At 40.8% G+C, this 21,360-nt stretch overlaps 1 protein-coding gene across 6 annotated transcripts in view; it reads left to right on the top strand.

Annotated features, from left to right (window-relative positions):
* LOC120563691 (transcription factor SOX-6-like) overlaps positions 1-21,360 on the top strand; it is a 114,729-nt gene that overhangs the window by 64,179 nt on the left and 29,190 nt on the right. For all 6 annotated transcript variants that reach the window (XM_039808046.1, XM_039808043.1, XM_039808047.1 and 3 more), the window contains 4 exons: positions 7,733-7,905; positions 9,974-10,042; positions 18,418-18,538; positions 19,807-19,889. In XM_039808046.1, the coding sequence (XP_039663980.1) occupies positions 7,733-7,905; positions 9,974-10,042; positions 18,418-18,538; positions 19,807-19,889 (446 nt within the window). The remainder of the gene's footprint in view (positions 1-7,732; positions 7,906-9,973; positions 10,043-18,417; positions 18,539-19,806; positions 19,890-21,360) is intronic.

The following is a 21,360-nucleotide window of genomic DNA, read 5'->3' as shown; positions in this document are numbered from 1 at the left end:
TGTGTTGAGGGAAATGAAATGCCTGCTGGATTACATATTCTATTGACATAATGAGAAAATGTTGTTAATTAATGTAAAAATAGAATACTATAATACTATTATTCGGGTCAATACGATAATTAGGATACAAAAAAGGTAACTGTATTCCGTTAAAGTTACAGAAAAAAAAGACATAATTGGATTACTGCTACATTTAGTAAAAATGGGGATTATTAGCAAGATTTACAAATTTAAAATACATTTTACAAATAAAGAATGACATATATTACTACCATGCGCACCCATTAAAACACTTCACACAACGTAACTCTGTGAGTGAACTATAGGTAACAGTTGCCAATTCACTGGCCTCTAAGGTGAAAAAAACGTCGCCATTATTTTTTGTATTTAAAGCAGGAAAGGGGAACAACATCGCCGTCAGTGCAAGTCATGCCCGTACTTGGTATTGAGGTAATCCAAATGATACTTTAATATTGTGATACTTTGTGATTAGGTTACTGACTACATTTTTCACAGATAATTAGTAATTGTAGTACAGAACATTTGGCACTTGGTTAAGATTAGGAAAAGATCAGGGTCTGGTTTAATACAGAACATTCTCTAATCTAATCTAGTACAGAAAAAGTATCTGCAGTCAATCCAAAAATGTTATTAACATTTAGCTAAAACCCTTTACCCTTCCCTAATCTTTACCAAAATGCTTTTGTTTCCTAAACCTAAACACAGATAAGAGGCTGGGTGCAAATCCTGGATTCTTGTGTCACAGTCCTGCACTTTATATGTCCACCAGTGGAACAGTGTGACACCATTAGCAGGACCGTGTATTGCTTTGTCTGCATGCTTAAACGTACATGCGCATTCCCGTTCACAAGACATACAAAACAGGGAGCCAGTAAACAGAGAACTTTTAACTGACAATATTAATTGTTAACATTTAAGGATCATATTTGAATGGCTAGTAAGATGCAAGATACTGGACTTTTTTTTTATTGTGGTAAATCATGGGGTCAAGCATCTTTTATTCAATGCATGAAATTCAATTTTGCTGATAGTTAAAAGTTAGAATGACATTACTTATTCTTTAAAGCAACACCAAAGATTATTTTGTACCTTAAAATAATGTTTCCAAAATCGTTTCAGTGGTTGATCAACTCATAACAGGGTGAACGGCATTCGCTTTGCGGCCCTCTATCGGCTATAACCGCACAATGCAAGTTTGCCAGATCGGGTAGCGGATCTGTAGTTCGAATGAGACATAAGAAATTACTACGACAGCGGTACTGCACAATTCCGCTTCCAACCTGTAGGGAGACCGAAGAGGAAAAGTGCTTTGGTGTTGCTTTAACTTGTGTGTAAGAAAACTCTGGTATGATCTCAGAGGTCCAGTGGAGGCAACCAGAACCAAGACAGCAGCATGCTTGTCCTATACAGTCCATAAAGTTGGAATGTGCAGTATATCAATTTCTTGTGTGTTAGTTGAAGACACTAATAAAATGCATAAATATAGCACTAAACCAGTAAATGCATGCACATAGAGGATCACACACACACACACACACACACACACACACACACACACACACACACACACACACACACACACACACACACACACACACACACACACACACACACACACACACACACACACACACACACACACACACACACACACACACAGATGTCTCTGTTCGTCCAGCTGCGTTCTGACCAAAGAAACGCTCTGATTGAATTCAAGCGTCTGAGTCTTTTATTTCTGAGTCCCCGTCTAGCTGACCTAAATACTCAAACACAACTGTTGATCTGTGTCTCCTCACAGCAACCTGAACGTATTTGTTCAGTCGCAGTTATTTTCAGGGTAAAGAAAACAGATGACCTCTTCTTTCTTTTTTTTTTTTTTACTCTGAACGTTCAGTAGCGCTCACGAATGCAATTCAACATGCTTGTAATGTATAGCATATATAAGTTGTTGATTATTTGATTTTTTTAATCTTGACTTATGCAGGGTAAGGTTTGTAAGTATTTAAACTACAATGTGCCTCACTGCACACACACACAACTGGGAATGTGCCCAGAGTGACTTCACTCTTAACTGCAACCCACTGTGCGGTGAGGTGGAAAAAAAAAACTAGTGCATCAGCTAGCATTTTGCAAATATTGTCAAGAGGATGCATAATTAAAAGAATACCAGCAACTCTAGGAAATCATGAAAGTTCATGGCTGCTTCCTAGCTTGTATGCATTTACATGTTCATGAATTCATTTCATTCTTTCTGGTGGAGACATATAAGGGTAGGTTGCAGCAATATGGCAGTGATGCATCTACTGATACAAAAAAAAAAGATAAACTAACTGAAATAAAACAGGAAGAGCTGTATTAAACTGTATTTTAAAAAGCATTTCCATTAGCTAATATTAGCAAAACCTTCCAAATCAGCAAATACAAATTATGAAAACATCACACACACTGATCTCCACTTCAAACTGTGTTACCAGAAACTTAGATAACATGTTATGTGTTTACAATAGAGATAAGTGTGCAGATGTTTTGATTCATTTTCCAGCAGCTATTACTGTCACGCCCCTTGATGAAAGTTTTCCACCACAGCCAAGCATGCAACTTTTTAACACATTTGGGCATTATTGAATGTCTTGCTTTCTTTTTTTTTTTACATACAAAGTCAAAAAGCAACAGATGGATAGAAAATGTCTGATTATACTGTCAGGTGCAGAAGCTGGCACATCTGGCAGCAATAATCACACTGACATTCAAGAGTCCCTTAAATCAGGCATCTTACCCATTGCAACTTTTTATGTTCCTACATATGCTACTGACTTCATGGAGAAGTACGCTGTTTACAGTAAACCTGAATGTGTGCAGATTAGATGTGATATCTTTGTACCCAGCTGCCCCGGGTAGATCATGACACTCACTTGTTTTGACAAAACATTTGAAAATGTAGTGACCATGTTTGTCTTGGGGTCTGTGGGCTGATGGGAAGTCAAGTGTCAGTGTGTTTGTTGTGTGGTGACACTGAGGTGAAGGTTTAGTCATCCAGAGGAATGCTGGGAGTTTGGCGCACAGATGAAACATGGTTTGATGGTTTGGCAGAAGGCCAAAGAGTCTGGGCCATTATGAGGTGTGATAATGCAGAATGTGTGATGGTTTGTATGTGTTTGAATGTTTGTATCATGGCATGTGTGTGTAGGGGGAAGGGGCTCATACACGATTTTGTCATATATTGTGTGACTCCATGTAGTTTACATATAATTATAATAAAATGATATATAGTTATAGTTACATTTTAACTGTAAATACAATCAATTCAAATGAATGCAACAAAATACAAGTTTATAAAAAATACACAACGTCCAATTGTATACATGCATGGGTTGGTGGGAGGGTTAGGACAAATCTGGATTACTGACATTGACGTTTATTTGCATTTTCTAAGTACATACTCTACTGTAGCAATGCACTTTTATTACTTTGTGATATTACTAAAATATGTTACAATATAACAAAAAGCTGGATTTGAGTACCATGAATCTAAACATTGTTTAACAAGTAACAAACAAACACCTCATGTGGTAGTAGCAGCTTTGGCATCATGCTTCAGTTTTGGTTCAGAGACAGATCATCTGACCAGAGTGTGAAAACACTTTATGGCTTTGTGTTTTGGCTAGTGCCCTCAGCAGGTGTCGGGAATAATCCTGATGGATGGAATACGGAAAAGGTCTGAGATGATTATTGATGCCAGAAGCGTTGAAGGAACGCAAGATGTCATGTTTGGAATGCATAACCCGTAATCCACAAGGATGAATCATGGAGCTGTAACATGCAGTTGTTGCGATTACACAATATAGGATTTACTTCACTGCAAGGAATGTAGGGGAATAGGAATAAATCTGTTTGTTTGTGTGTGTGTGTGTGTGTGTGTGTGTGTGTGTGTGTGTGTGTGTGTGTGTGTGTGTGTGTGTGTGTGTTAAGACATGACAGCGTTATAAAGTTTCCATCAGTGTTGCAAGACTAAATTGGTCAAAAAAACTTAGGGAGGGGTGAAGAAGGGAGGATTAGAGTGGCAATAAGAGCAGAGAGGATGAGAGAGGAGGTGATGAAGGGAGGAGAAGGGGGGAGATGGCAGAGAGGTGATTGAGAGAGCTGGTGAGAAAAGGAGGGTTGGGGGAGGAGAAAAAGACAGATGAGCAGGTAAAGAGAGCAGAGGAGATGAGTCGTACGGTGGAGGTGATGAGAACAGGAAGAGGAGAAGAGAGAAAAAAGAGAGAAAACTAGAGAGGAAAATAATATAAAGAAACCAAAGGAAAGGAGAGAAGAAAGGTGATGAGAGGAAAACAAAGAGAAGAAAAAGAAGCCAGTGATGAGAGGATAGGAGGAATCATGAGAGGAGAGGAGAGAAAAGAAGAGGACTAAGGGAGTAACCAAAAGAGAGGAGACAAGAAGAGAAAGCAGAGAGGAGAGGAGAGGAGAGGAGAGGAGAGGAGAGGAGAGGAGAGGAGAGGAGGGTGAATCTGGACTTGGAAGTAAAGTTACTGATGGGGAGGTCGTTAGGGGAAAACCAAATGAAGAAAGAATGAAAGCATGTTAAAAAAGAGACAAGAAGAGGAGAATGTTGCCTTTGATACAGGGTGCTGAGGGGTAATTTATGTGTGTGTGTGCGTGTGTGTGTGTGGGGGGCAGTCTGGGGTACAATAGGGGCCTGACAGGGCTACAATAGAGACTCTGTTAGTATGCAGGTAGTGTTGGGGCCACCCCTGCAGTCTCCCTACATGGCCCCAGGGCAAGACCTTACACACACACACACACACACACACACACACACACACACACACACACACACACACACACACACACACACACACACACACACACACACAAACAAGATGAACCGGCATGTGTGTCTGTACCCATTCATACAATAAAGAAAACACATACTGTCACAGAAAAGGAAGAACTTGTCGTCATGTTGGTCATGAGTGATACGCATTCACTAAACAAGAATAATCTCGCAAACACATATAACAACAGTAGCTCCAGGGTCAGGCAGTGTTGTGCTTCCTATAGTGTAGTTGAACTAAATTCCCCATTGTGTTTAAGGGATGTTGCTGGAGAAATGTTTTAACCTTCCTTTACTCAACATGAATTCAATGTAAAATGAGTTTTGACAGACATTTGTGGCTGAAATGTACCCCTCCACCTGCTGGTGCTGCAAAAACAACATGGCCTTTTGGTCTAGGCCCTGATTGGTTATATAGTTGAAATGCAACACAGACAAAAATAATTTGACATGGTTTTATTTTCCAGTCACGAGCAGAAAGGCTTTTAAAGACTTTGTAAGCTTTTAAACGTTTTGCTGATTGTTATCAGTTGTTCATGCTACATAATCGTTGGCTTATTCACCGGCTGCGTGGCTAGCAGCTGACTAGTCACGTCCAATCAGAATAATGCAGGTACACAGTGTGGCTACCATATAACCGCTGTTACCCTGCTGATACGCTCATGCCACATTGTTTTCTGCTGCAGCTCCCTCCATTATCCCTACCTCCCATCATCCACCTTTTATACATTTTTTGGCATTGTTAATTTAACTACGATGTAATATTCGTGGATGTATTTAATTCCTCTTCTAGCAGAATCCTTGTTGCCAATCAGATTCTTTGAGAGCTCCCGCAAAGTGCAAAGCTTTTTTTGTGCCAAATCTAACTGTCACTTAGCTATAAATGATAAATTATCTGACATCTCTGACAGATGACTCAACTTTTCTTTCTTATCTCAATTAGTAATCAGTAGTTACAAATGTCTCTACGTAAAGTAAGAGATGCGCAAGTCCTCCCAACCTGCAGACACCCCAGGCTTGACTCACGGGTTCATTGGTGGGAAGTCGGTGAGGGGTCATCTTCTTGTCGCTGTATTAGCAACTCTCTTGGGAGATAGTGTGAACCTCCACGTGTTAGTTCATCCCAGTGAAGCACTTTGCAGATGACACCCTCCCAAAGCTAACAGTAGAGTTAGCAGTTACAAGAACTTTAGTGCGGAAGGAATTGAGCATATAAAAATTGGTGGGGAAGGTTTTTAAAACGAGTTAAGACATAGGTAGTATGGAGGGCGTTTCAAATTTGACATAGAAAATAACTGCACAGTATGCAGTTACAGTATGAATACTTTGCAGTGACAGTGATAGTGAAATGATGTGAGATGATCCTGATGAAAAAGTAAAGTATATTGACTAAAACCTCCCAAGAATGTCTACATCATAAACCTGACAAAAGCCTGTGACAGCTACTTATTTTCAACCGTTTACTCAAAGTGATTTTATTGTTCTTATGTGCAGACACTAAGTGATAAAAACTGATAGCATGTAGAGACAAGACGGAAGATAATAAGTAGGAAGATGTAAGCCAGATGAGTTATGGGAATTTGGGGATGTTTTATCTAGTTCTTGTTGGCCAAACACATTTGATTTGTTTGTTTTAAGGTTTTTGGAGGCATTTGTTAAAGTTGCTTTGGTTTGGTTACTTAAAGCCAAAAAAGAAAACTTGTTTCAGTCATGGCTCTCTTCAGGAAGTAGCATGTTGAACACACAAAGATTTCTTTATGGCCTTTAATTGAGACGATAGCTCGAAGAAGGGGCGATTCCAGGTTCAGACATTTAGGGGGCTACCAAGGTTAAACTTTCCAACCGCACTCCTGCTCTCCCTCTGACAGATCAGATAGAGACTCAGCAAAAGGCGGGAGTATGGCACAACCTCCTCTGATTGGCCAACACTATGTTTCTGTTGACCCTTTTCCTTGACAGGGTTACTACTGCTGTACACAGGGAACATACTACTACTACTACTGCTATACACAGGGAACATACTACTACTACTGCTGTACACAGGGAACATACTACCACTACTGGGTTACAGGTGCATAGCAGGATGTTAAATCTGTTTCAAGCCCTTTGAACCTGTAATTGTTTGTCCTCTGTCACTAACAGACGAGTTCGCAAACTCTCACTTGAAGCACCAAAATTGATAAAAAATCATTTTTAGGGGGGCTGAGATGAAATTTAGGTGGGCTTCAGCCCCCCTAAAAAGGGTCTAAAATCAGGGGGTCATGTCCCCCCTGTCCCCAGTGGAAATTACGCCAGGTTGTTATGGTGACAACACACATCAGGGCCGTAAAGTGTGTCACACTCACTAGCTTGAGAACTCCGTTTCAGCCTACCGTGCACACTAAGCCGGCGTTTTCCTTTTGTCTGTCTCTTGTTGAAGCAATTAAATCCAACAATCCTCAATTCCTCTTTAGCAGCAAGGCAACAGACATTGCACAAAAAGAAGCCTCTCCATGCTTCGTACTACTCCACTGCTCGTTTTTTGCAAAACCTCAACTCAGTGAGTCTGTGACTTGATGCAAGTCGGCATATATGGAACATTATGCAGAAGTTAGCCTGCTATAAGTCATAGTTCTTTGCAATGGCAACGGTAAGCATAAAAATGGCCACCGCTCTGACTGTTGATACGTTCTACTCTCATTCTATTTCTATGGTTACTACCATTCTCTAGCCAATGAGCATCACATGAAATCTGTCTCTGGCTATAGACCATCATCTTCTACCACTAACTATTTACTGTATCATGTATCTTTTCTTTTAAACAAACATCCAATGTGAGCAGACCTTTCCTGTTTTCGACAGTAAATTATAACCCCTTCTTTTCTTAAACCTGTTCAGGTACACCGGAGTCGCTGGAGGAGAAGGAGCACCAGCTTTCCACCATGATTGGTCAGCTGATCAGTCTGAGGGAGCAGCTCCTCTCGGCCCACGATGAGCAGAAAAAGATGGCCGCCTCACAGCTGGAGAAGCAGAGACAACAGATGGAGCTGGCCAGGCAGCAGCAGGAGCAGGTAGGGAGGGTCTGGATGTGTTGTGGGGAGCGTGCTGTTGTTGGTGTTACTGTAATACTTCATAATTCCCTCAGTCTCATTGAGGTATTAGAACATTTTAGTCACGAACTTGATTGCTGAGATTTGGGGATGCAAGGTCAACAGGGTGAAGAACATGTGCAGTCAGACGATCGGTTGAATAAACTGAATAAACTCTCTTCATAGATTGCATGTCTGTAATAGGTGAGCAGTTCATTTGAAGAGTGATGTTCCCTTTTTTTGTAAATTGTTTAGGCCTATAAAGGTTAAAGAAAGGCCTGTTAAAGAAACATCATTTTGTGAAGCAGAATTGTGAACCTGTTTTCTACACATTTTGTAACCCCTTCGTTTTGTCACACTACCTCCATTGGTTTAGATGGACGGCTGAAATATCATCATAACTGAAAGTAATGACAGCCCAAACTTTCACGATAAGTTGGAACCAAAGTTGTCAAGTAAAAAAAGAAAAAAAAAAAATTCTTTGAATGTGCGTTTGTGTGTATTTGTTATATTTTTGTGTGTGGCTTCAAACGCTGTCGACAAAGTTACAGATGCTGATGCACGTCTTCAGGTGTCAGACGTAGAAAAATGAATGTGTGAAAGAGTGAGAGAGAGAGTGAGAGAGAGAGAGCCTAAGCAGAGAGGTGTTTAGGTGATGTGCTCTTTGTTTTCGCTGTTTGCCGACACGTTACTGTAGGTCGACACACGACAGGCTCTGTTTGGACAAGTCCACACCTCCCATCACAACACATTCCACCTTTCACAGCTTTACAAAGGAGCGGGGAAGATGGAGAGAGTGAAAAGAAAGACAGATTCCAATATCAGCCAGTCATTTGGCTGTTGAGACTTGATAGGATAATGCCCTACAGACAAACCCTGAGAAATCTGCCTTTAATGAAATATGACATGTGTGCAAATGGGGCGCCGCCTCCCATTCAGCAGCCTGTAATTACATTTCAGAATAAATATACTAAACGACTCCTCATGAAAAAAAAAAGAGAGCTAGCTGCTTTACTTTTCTGGCACAGAGTGGGCGGGATCAAATAGTTGACGTGCTGCCCCTTTAAGGATTTTAACCTCACGTGACTGGCCGGTCCCAGCTGCCACTCACTCGCTGAGACTTGTCCCCGTAACATTTGACTTCAGATGTTTTTTATTAGACAATCTTACATCAGAACAACAGAGGAAGATGAGCGTTGATGGGTGTGTGGGGGGGGGTTCCAGAGGCATGCTGGGTGTTGTTGGTTGGCCTAGTAAACATGTCACTCTCACAGATTCAGTGTCAGTTAAGAGATTTGTTCAGAAACTCTCCACTCTGAAAATAAAAATAAAAAATCTTGATCTTGAGTGCAGCACGGCCATTAACCTGTTGAATCTTTTTTATAGCTCACATGCATTCTCTTCTGGTATTTCTCACTCTCTCACTCTCATTGTTTGCGTTTTACCAATTTTTACCACAAAATGACCCAGCAGAATGGTTCGACATTGATTTTTTCCCCCTCAGATTTTATGTTCCTGTTCATCCAAAAGTGGTTTCTTGCAACATCCATATGCTGTTCACCATATGGAGTTTTATTCCTATCTTTATTCAAAAGCACATTATTTCAATTTGACAGCATTTCTCATTGATTTTATGTTCAGATTTTGGAATCATTTCCAAAATCTGAATGTGAAGTCGATGATAAATGCTCTCAAATTGAAAGAATGCACCCTCCATACTCCATAAACTGATGTGGTAAATAAAACAACGTAATGGGGATACACATAATTACACAAAATAACTTCTGTGTGCATGCACCCTTTCTTAAAATAATCCAATTTTTTTAAATTGATATAGTAAAGCAGATTTTCTCCCATTTAAGGAAAAGAAACACAAACATTTGCCAGATTTTCAAAGCAAAACAAAACTTATTCTTCATCTTCTCAGAATTATGGAAGAAATTATAGTTTCATTAACATTTTCTCTCTATCTCTTTGTGTGTGTGTGTGTGTGTGTGTGTGTGTGTGTGTGTGTGTGTGTGTGTGTGTGTGTGTGTGTGTGTGTGCCCAGATTGCCAGACAACAGCAGCAGCTCCTGCAGCAGCAGCACAAGATAAACATTCTCCAACAACAGATCCAGGTTAGTTCTCAACTACCAACTCTCTCACAGACACACACACACACACACACACACACACACACACACACACACACACACACACACACACATACACACACATACACACATGATGTAAATGTACATTTTCCTCTTGTTCCAATATTATTGAGTCATGTGTGATTGGAAAACAACAATAACATGAGAGGTTGTGACTTTTTCTTTACACACATAAACAGATACACACACACACACACACACACACACACACACACACACACACACACACACACACACACACACACACACACACACGGTGACCCAGTAATTGCCCTGGTTATGGCCAGATCATTTACTGTTGCATTGATCAGTCAGCAATCGATATCCCAGCGTCCTCTAGGCTTCCTCCTACTCTCGCTTTCTCCGCTTGTCTATTTATCAACATGTGTTTCCTCTCTTCACTCCGACATGCACTCCTCTCTCTGTCTGTTTCAATCAGACCTTTTATGTTCCTCTCAGCTCACCTTATGCCTCTGCTGTTTCTTGTACCGTGTAAATACTGCAGCTTTCATAAATCGAGCCCATAACAATGAATTGCAAAAAAAAAAAATGCAGACAACATGCAGATAAAATATATCACTTGCTGTTTCATTCACACTTCTTATTTATCCCGGATTCTATTTGTTTCCTTTTTTTCTTCCCTCTCTCATTCCTACATCTGTTACATCGTGCCACCTGATGCACTGAGACTTATGATCTGTGTGCACTCTAGGCTACCGTGTATACATACAAACTCACCAAGAAATTCCCACCAGGTGCGAGCCAAATTCTGGTAAATTTGCGCACTGCGGCTGATGCGGCCATGTGGGAAGTTAACCCAGCTTGTATTTTTTATTTATTTTATTTTTTTTTTTAAGTGGTTGGATTGCTGCTGAATTAAATCGGCTTGTGAGACAATCGCAATCTACCTTCCGCTGTGACTGGTTTAGTCCTGTCCCGTACCCCTTTTACCCCCCACTGGTCCTGAGCTTTGGATCTCCCTGTGCTCCGGAGGTGTGATCTAGTTAACGAGAGCCTGTTTTTTATTCTCTCTTCTTTTTCTTTTCTTTTTTATTACGAGTCCCCACCCCTGGATCTTAATAAAGCTCGGATCGGACTTCATTAGGCCTCCGAGCCCCAGGGGAGAGCGAGACCATAAAAACCAGCTCCTACTCGGATCCTCTTCCACGCTGTGAAGCATGGATACTGTGTCGTGGTTGGTTTTGAGGATGAAGGACATGCAGAAAATAGCTCTTGAGAGCAGCGTGTTATCATGTCGAACTTTAAAAGCATCTGCTGTAAATTCAGGTGAAACATACTCCACATATTCCAATCTGTTTTTCCACACTTCTTTTCTGTGTAGAATTTAAATCAAAATGGGCAGGATTACTTAAATCAGCTGTTTAGTGAAGGTACAGAAATGAATGCACAAAAGAGACCAAATCAAATGATTTGTTTTCATTGAAAAGTTGCTAAATATTATATGCATCACAGCTGGGTGTGCAGCAACGTCTCGTTATTTTTTAAAACAATGGCATTTCTTGGTGAACAAACCCAGTTTAGTAAGAAGCATATGGTCTATCTACTGTACAGAGGTTTATAATTATTATGGCTAAGCTCCAAGGCTTATTCACTGGAGTACGGGCTGTTTACACTATGTCGGATGTGTGTTGGCTTTAAACACACAGGCAGCGCTGCACGGGTCTGTTTCCACTTATCAAATCCAGACCTGAGCTCCTCTCAGGCCAATACTCTGAGGAGCTGACCAAATGCTACTGTTTCAGCTGAAAAAAATAGGCCTTAGTGTGGTAAAGCCATTTTTTAGAGGTGCCGGTTGTTGTTTATATCTTAATTTGAAAAAGTAAATGTTGTCCAGATGGGTAAAATAAGAACCCCCAAAATAGTTTTGCTAGATAAGTGAAACATTAGCAACTCCTTTATGTGTTCAGCGTACACGGCATCATCACGGCAAATAAAGTTAACTGACTTTCAGTGATTAATTAGCATAAATTGTATGGCTTATTATACAGTGTTATCTGTTTCTGATTTATGAACGGAGAAAATAAAATCCCAGTGGGGAGCTGTTTTCAGCCCTTTTTATCCAGTTCTGCCTCTCATTGTTCCTTCTTTCTCCTTTGTCCGTGGATGGTGTCAGTGTGTTTGTCAGTGTGGTGCGATGTTGTAGATTGGGGGTAGTTGCTGTAGTTCAAAGTAACCCAGGTTTCCTGTCATGTGGTTTTAAATGGTGTGGAGTGTCAGCGGGGGATGTCCACGGGTTAAAGAAACGCTTCCGAAGGCCCCATTCTGATAGATATGGTTACACACACACATACAGACACGCATGCACACCCAAACATGTGAAGAAACACACTGAACAGCTGATATTTACACATAAAATGTATATACATGCATGCAAGCTCACATACACACACACACACACACTCACACTCACACACACATATATGTACTTACACATAAACAGGCATCTGATATTACTTAAAGTACAGTCAGCTGATATTACTGCATAAACGCACACATGGACAGTTCATATACATTTCCCTGATCACATACACACAAAAACACACGTACACACATGCAAAAACACACACATATAGGCACACACACATACTTACACACAGGGGTGGTGGGCCCTTTGTGTGCCATAGGCAGAGTGGCCCAGCCCAGCCTGGTGGCTGACAGGCATGTGTCTTTGTTAAGTCAGTTCCTATAATGGCTCTCATATGTGGCCCATTTCCTTCGGGCCCACAAAGGCACAGGCCCTAACCGCACCGCCCAGGCCCTAGCTAACAGGCTAATTAATGACTGCAAAGCCGCACTCCTCCTTCTCCTCCTCCTCCCTCTCTCTGTTCTTCGTTTATAACTCCTCTGTCTCCTCCTTCGCCTGCTCTCCTCCTCTGCTGTCTTTGAGTTCTTGTTGTTTTACGATTGTTTTTACTTTTTAATTTGATCTTGTGTTATCTTCTTCTGCGGATGATGTAGTCAGCAGCCTGTTCCATGTGTAGAATATGCTGTCCCCTGTTGAAACACCATTAGCCCACTGTTATTGGTGTTTACATTGGGACATTCATTCATTACATTCATACTCTTAAGTTTTTGACACAGAATTTACAGTGCGTGACAGCGAAATGGGTTTCAAATGCAGTCATTTATAGTCAAGAAAAATCTGACGTTTATTTCATTCAGTCATAATACAAGAAAATAAAAAAACTTTACAGTATCTTTCTCTCTGTTAATTTCTTCTTTCATCACTGTTAGTCTTCTTATCAATAAAGCAATGCCGAAAGGTGAGGTTGTGAATAATCTGGGTTAAGACAGGCACAAACACAATAATCCACACACACACACACACACACACACACACATACACACACACACACACACACACACACATGCATAAGAACTAATGGAGCAGGCAAATGGCAGTTAGAAAGACAGGCAGCACCTACGTCAGCATATACAGCTTCAGACACAATGACTCGGAAAGCCATGGAAGGCCCATAACGTCGATTGGACTCACCAGCTATGGAGAATGGCTAACTTTTGACTTTACAATGGCTCTCACTCCAGTGTATTAACCTGTGTGCTATGGAAAAATGCTATAAGCATACAGTAATCCTGTGTGCTTCACCTAAAATCACCTCTTCATTGTGCTCACATGGGAGTAGCAAGATGGTGGAAGAACAAACAATGTAATTATGTGTACATATATTGTGTTCTTATAGCTAGATTAAACACAATCTGACAACTATGGGGCAAAGGGACAACAAACTAAAAGAACTCAGACTTGGTTTAGCATTAGCTTATCAAGTTGCTAACATGTTATGCTTTAGCTTGTGTTTAACTAAAAGCTAGATGCTTTCTTCAGTAGCTACTTGTTTAACGCAACACTATGTAACTTTTAGCTGCAGCTGTAGTTCCAATGAGTCAACCTGTAGGGGGACCGAAGCGGGAAAAGTTACATAGTGTTGCTTTAACGTTACTTCATCTTTCTGCTGTTTCAAGCTAAGCAGGTAGCCTTGTTTGAGCTTGTTTGCCGAAAACAGCTGCCTACAGTTTTATATAAGAGCAGTGATACTTGACTATACAGTCACGCTGGTTGGAGAACCAAAGCAATGAACCAAAACTGACTGGAAGCAGCAAGAAAGTGGCAAAAAAACAGCTACCACACAAGTTGAACTGTTTCACAGTTGGCCGTACTTGTGTTTTCAAATTAAACTAAATCAATATCATATCGCTCATTGGATAATTAGTTTAAATAAATATTGTAGTAGACAATAGCAGTTGATTTAGAGAGAAAGAGAGAATTATTTCAGAACAAATAATTGAAAATTTTTTTGCAGGCCTCCATCGTGCCAAATCGTGCTTCCACAGGTCACTCCTTCTCAAACACATTGACATACAGCCACACCACATACACACTCATTGCCCTCTAACCCTGCTGACCGTACACAAGAGGACCATTAATTCTGAGTGTGTGTCTGCATGTGTACACATGTTCCCTGTGCCTAGGTGTGTATGTCGATGTGTCTGGTGGGCAGTTAGAGGAAGGGGGCCTTGTGTTTTCTTAGGGGCTGAGCAGAGCGGGGGCCCCCGCAGCACCACCTTCTCCAGTCCATTCATCCAGCACCCCCCCTCCCCCCTTACCTCCTCCCCCCTCCCCTTGGTAAAAGAAGATCTTTGTGTGTTTGCGCTAGTGAAGCAGCCCCAGTCAGTCCCAGTGTTCCCAAAGGAATACAATGAATGGGAGCATTTTGTCCCACTCTATAACTTCCACCCCACCCACTTCTTTTTTTTTTTTTTTTTTTAGCTATTCGGACAGACAGACTCGTTTTTATTCTTCATTCTTTTTTCTCCGTGTCACAAGACGTGGGACAGCTTGTGTCTGGGTGTGTGTATGGGAAAAGTACCCTGAACTTTGTGTGTGTGTGTGTGTGTGTGTGTGTGTGTGTGTGTGTGTGTGTGTGTGTTTGTGTGTGTGTGTGTGATGAGGGCCTCCCAAGCTATCAGGCTTTTTGGAGTGTGACCTAAACAACCATGTCTGAGGAACCGGTCAGGTGATGAACACATGTAACCGCACGCTTACCGAACAATGCTAACGTGTGTTAGTACACATACATAAACACACACACACACACACACACACACACACACACACACACACACACACACACACACACACACACACACACACACACACACACCACCTAATTGTAACCTTGACCCTAAAACTAAGCCTCAAACAGAACTTTGATTAAGTGAAGACCAAACTAAATATCGGAAAAGTCCTCACAAGGTCTAAAACTCTTGTTCATCCTCATAAATACACAAGACCAAGACCACACATACACACACTGTAAACACTCTTTTCTTTTAAGGGTCCTCAGTTGACTGCATGCATTTTTTTTGAGCCACAACTTTTTTCTAAAGTCAAATTATTTGAGTTCACAAAATATTTCCCTTCCAAAGAAGTAAACTTTAAATTTGTTCTCATAAGGACAGAATATAAACACACAAACACAGGACCGCTCCTCTCAGCAGTTATTGTCATATTGGATATGTTTGCAGTTGCCTGATTTACTGTATGTTCAACATAAGTGTAACATATCTAACGCTACACTTTATGTAGTGCTTGCAAAATAAGAGCATGGAGGTAGGAGCAGTACTCTAAATGGCCATTTTTTTTGCATATAATTAAAAACCTTTTTGATGGCTTTTTCAAATATTTAACATGATGATGATGATGTTTCCTTAACCAGGTAGTTTTAGTTAACCATGCTGTACTTTCCAAGAGAGGATATTGAAGGAATGAAAGAGATGTTGAATCTGGACATTTAAATACATTGCCACTGAGCGTAATTGTGGCATTTTTTAGGAATCATCATCAGAAAGTTCTGTTTTGTGAGTGAGTTGCATACTACTTATTTTTATGATCCATCTATTATTTTTTTTTGATTAGCTGTTTCATCTATCACATGTCAAAAAACAGTGGAGGAAAAAGCCCATCATAAGTCCCCAGAGCCCAAAATAAAAGCTTTAAGTTGATTGTATCGTCTGACCAACAGTCCAAAACACTAAGATATTCAATAAACAATTATTTAAAATGGTGGGAAGCAGTAAATCATCACATATGTGAAGCTGGAACCAGCAGCTTTATGCTTGCTAAATGCTTAAACACGAATAATCGATTGTCAAATTGCTTGTCGATTAATTTTCTCTTCTTCTTCTTCTTCTGATCTTTTCATTGATTGACTTCAGCAAACACATGCAAGTCAAGGATGGTCCTGTTCATCTCTTTCTCTCTCTCTCTCTCTCTCTCTCTCTCTATTTAGTCATGCTCTTTGAACCTCCCTACCACAAACCCGTCCACCCTCTCTCACACACTCCATATACATCCCAGAGGACGGTCATCTAATTCAACCACGTAACCCTGCAGTACAAATGCAAAGAAATACTGTAACCACACAACATGCTGATGCTGTAAATTTAGGCTCAAATGATGAACTGTCCCAGGAGGACAGTGGGAGGGGTCAGGGTGGTTAATGAATTGGTAGTAAAGGAGACAAATGGAGGTAGATGGCATTAAATGGAGGTAAGGAAAGAAATGGAGAAAGAAAGAGAGGTGTCAACACAAGCGTTCATCTGAAAGAGTAACACATTAAAGAAAAAGCAGAAATGAGACGGAGTGATGGGAGGAAGAGCAGAGCGCGACAAGACAAGGTTGAAGAGGAGATGTAAGAAATGGATAACGAACGACAGAAAGACAGACAGAGAGAAAGACAAGAAATGGAGACATGAGAGGGAAAGAGACAAACAATTTGACAAGACAGAAAAAAATAAAGGAAAGCAGAGATGGAAGAGAATGAGACAGTCTAACGAGATATAGAGAAGCCAAGATAATAGTGTGGTTAGCTGAAAATTGATGAAATACAGAGGAGGAAGTAAGAGGATGAATCTTACCTCATCTAAAAATAAATATAATGAGAAGCACAAAAAAGGGAAATAGAAAGCTATAGAGAAGAAGAAAAAATGAGACTGTCAATAATAGAAAAAATAATAAACGTTCAGAAGTGATGAGAGACTGAGAGTTGTTTTCAAAAGAAGAAATAAAATCAGAGGTGGACAGTTGCAGTTGCACGTACAGTTATAACATCCTTGTAAATCTGGCATTAAATAAAAAATATTTCTGTACAGCTAATCCAAAAAGACATTGAGATACAGCAACACAAATGCATTTTTTAACAAAGAATGTCCCCAAAGATTGCCCTCCCCAAAATGTCATTCCTTGTGCTTCTATTTTTTCAGCAAGCATAGACATATGACTGATACAAGCTAGGATAAAAAAACAAGTAATCCTAAATATTTGAAAACACCTCATTTGCATTTCATTTTAATGCCTTTAATAACGTGTGTGAAAATCTGCAAAACGTAATGAGCGAAAAGAAGAAAACAGGAAGCAAAGCAAAACGGAGAGACAGACAGAGAGAAAGACAAGAAAAAGGAGACATGAGAGGGAAAGAGACAAACAATTTACTAGAGAAAAGTACGAGATAAAGGGAGAGATGGAAGGCAAGAGAGTGAGACAGTGCAGTGGTTAAGTACAGCCAGCCCTAATAGATTCCCGCAGGCTCATCTTTGATATGCTCTCCTCGGTTCAAGCCCTCAGCGTCTTAACTCAGTCGAACCCACAGTTTTTAAGAGTCTTTCAAGCCGACATGAAAGGCAGCTGTTAGCCTCTCTGTTGTTTTAAAGGCATTTTGTTTCACATTTTTACACTTGTCTCTCAAGAATGTGCGTCTTTATTTGTTGTTTGTTCTCCGTTCTTTAACTCTTGTCTCTTTAACCCTGCTGAGCAGTTCATCCTTGGAGTGTATGTGTTTGTCTTTTTACTGTATAATGAGCTGTTTGGTTTTTGTCAGCAGAATTAGTAAATCTTGACCATCTCTTTTTTTCCTAATCTTTCCCTCTTAACATTTATTCACTCTTTTCCCTTTTTTTATTTTACAATCATTGTTTTCTTTCTTCTTCACTTCACTCTCTTTTCTCTTTTTGACTTTAAGCCTTTTGCGTTATTTCTTCCTCTATCTTTTCCTTTTTCTTTTATCGCGCGACAGTCGTTTCTTTCTATCCTTTCATTTTTTTCTAGTTTCGATTTTTCTTTTTTGCGTGTGATTTGTGCATGTTTGCAGCATTTGTATAGATAGGAGTGGTTGCGTGTGTTCAGTAAGGTGATTTTTATGACATGTTTCATGTAAGGACTTCAAACATCTCTCTCCTCACTCTCTCTCCTCACTCTCTCTCGCTCTCTCTCTCTGTCAATGTCTCTCTCCTCTCTCTCTTAGGTCCAGGGTCACATGGCTCCTCTGATGATCCCAGTGTTTCCTCACGACCAGCGGTCTCTGGCTGCTGCCGCTGCTGCACAGCAGGGCTTCCTCTTTCCGCCGGGCATGTCCTACAAGCCAGGTATACACACACACACACACACACACACACACACACACACACACACACACACACACACACAACACACACACAAACTGAACATTTGCCCAACATAGATTACACACAACAGCTCTATGACTCTGACAGTTCTCGTTAACTAAATAAGAAAAACAGTAAGTCTCTCTCTCTCAGTCAAATACACACACACACACACACACACACACACACAAACACACACACACACTGGAATCCCAGTCTATGTTAATGAGGTGTGTCAGGTGAGGAATGTTCTGGAAATGAGCGGAGAGATTTACAAGCTCTGCTTGTTCATGTCAGGAACAATACATTGGACACAGCGTGGACTGGAATGTCTCCTTTATGGAGGGCTGAAAGCGTGTCAGTTGCACAACACATCTGCAACATGGAATTTCACACTTTCTCACATAAACACACACACACACACACACACACACACACACACACACAAAAACAAAAACACACTCAAGCATGTTCTCCTGGTACGCTTCGACCGGACACATAAGGATGAAACAGGCAGACAAAACACGTGATTCCCCCAAATCACATGTAAAGGCTTCCATTCATATTGCATGTTTTCAGCAATCCGCAAGGATTTTGTACAAAAAGGCGCGAGAACTCACTTCAGCACACTTCAAGTACACATCTTCTCATTGTAGGATTCGCAGCACCACCTGCTTTCTTCCTCTTTCCTCGTCCTTCACACATTCCTTTCTTCCATGCATTCCTCCAGGTGCTCGCCTGACCCTCCATGCGTCATACTGAATAATCCAGGTTTATTCCTACTGCGTGAGCATACACTCCCACAAGGCCGCAAAGAGAGGCAGAAATGAAGAAAGGGATTAAAAAGCCATTATTCCACACTCTCCTTTGACTTTGGTCTGTTTTCAACAAAGGCTCAGACATGGAAAGCCTTTTAGGAACTAACAGTAGGGGTTCTACACGGCTACTCGTATATATGCATTTCTGAGTGCATCCCAATGAGGGAGCAATGGACTTGAACTCTGATCGCCAGAGTCTCAAGCACCCGTGTGTACCGACAATGGGCGTTAAAAACCTTTGAATACGGCACTTGTGCCCCTTTATGTTTCATTTTCCGTGAATAAAAACATGAGAGCAAGAGAGGAATAAGTAAGGAGACAAAGGGCGAGACAGACAGAGGCTGGCTGAAGGTAAAAAGCAGATTAGTTCTTGAACAGTAATCTGCCTCCCCCCCACCTCTCTCTACAATATGTTTTGTTTTGGTTTTTCAGCAGGTGAGAATTACCCCATGCAGTTCATTCCATCTACAATGGCAGCTGCAGCGGCGTCTGGACTCAGCCCGTTACAACTACAGGTAATACAAAAACACCTTGGGCCCTATTTTAACGATCTAAGCTCACGGCCGTGAAGCGCATGGGCGTTTAGGGCGTGTCCAAATCCACTTTTGCTAGTTTGATGGCGGGAAAAACGGGTCAAAAGGCTTGTACTCAGTGTCTTCATTAATTCATAGGTGTGTTTTGGGCGTAACATGCAATAAACCAACCAGAGTGTCATCTCCCATTCCCTTTTTGTACCTTGGCGCATTGCTATTATGATGGCGTATTTGCACCGTAATATTTTTTGTGCTGCTGAGCTTCCCTGTGTGTGTGTAACAAGCATAGTGTGCGTGCGCCTAGGCGCATTTTACTAATTTGCTGTTAAAATAACAATGAAATGCTGCGCTATTGACTTTAGACCAGGTTTTTGTCGGTCAGTGGCGCGATCACTTCCCGCTGCCCCAAGCTAGCAATACACCAAGAATGCACCTGAACACACCTCCCTGTAAGAGCAGCACGCCCATGGGTGCAAAGATGGGCGCAGGTGCTTTTGCTATTTAAACGACGTGGGCGCTGGACGGGAAATTGACAACTGCGTCGGTCTTAAACTAGCAAAGACACTTGCGTCGGGCTTTGTGCCGTGCCGGGTGCAAGATAGGGCCCCTTGTCTCCTGAAATTTTATCAAAAATCACCCATCACGTTCTCATACCTAAACTACAGAATAGGTTGTTTGCCAATGAATCCCAAAATGACATATATGTCTGTTGGGGAGTACTAGCAACAGGCGCACGTTGTTAAATGGACGCAGTATTAAACATTTGGTTACCGTTGTGAATTGAAACAGAACTACTTGGTTAGATTTCGGAAAAGATCGTGGTTTTGGTTAAAATAAGTATGTTTTCTTATGTACAAAGTAACTTCCGAACCCGACCAAACCCCCCAAAGATCTTCAGCTCTAGTGCGGAGGTTGGTGGGCGTTTGTCTGTTTGTGCATGAGATATGCTTCAGTTTCACCTGCATTCATTTCTGAACTCATAAAAACTTTGCACCCAGGAAATAACGACTTTAAAAAAAAAAAAATTTGAAAAACTTTTTCACATTTAGCCATGATTAAAACCTCAAATTGCCTTTGTTCTTATCTAATCCTAAATTGTTTTACTTGCTTAAACTTAAACTTAAACGGGAAATCTTGTGTCATTATCCTTTTCCAGTGTTGTAAAAAAAATAAGCGGTTACATAATTTTGGAATTGGAGATTGTGTCAGAATAAAGCAAACTAAAGAAGTGCCTCTTCAATATCTGTGACGAAAACTTGAGTGAGTGTTTCACAACCAAATAAACAACTGTAGCAGAAACCAAGTTTCAGAGCAGCAGCAGGAACAGAGACCCGGCTACAAGGGAAGGGTTTTTACACTGAGAAGGTACATATTGATCTAATTCTAAGGGTGTAACCAGCAGATAAAATAAAACAAGACGGTAAAGATAAGGAACATTGGCAAAATACTATAA

This window comes from Perca fluviatilis, chromosome 8 (assembly GCF_010015445.1).
Source record: "Perca fluviatilis chromosome 8, GENO_Pfluv_1.0, whole genome shotgun sequence".
Classification (NCBI taxonomy): Eukaryota; Metazoa; Chordata; class Actinopteri; order Perciformes; family Percidae; genus Perca; species Perca fluviatilis.
This window is presented reverse-complemented; position numbering and strand designations above follow the sequence as displayed.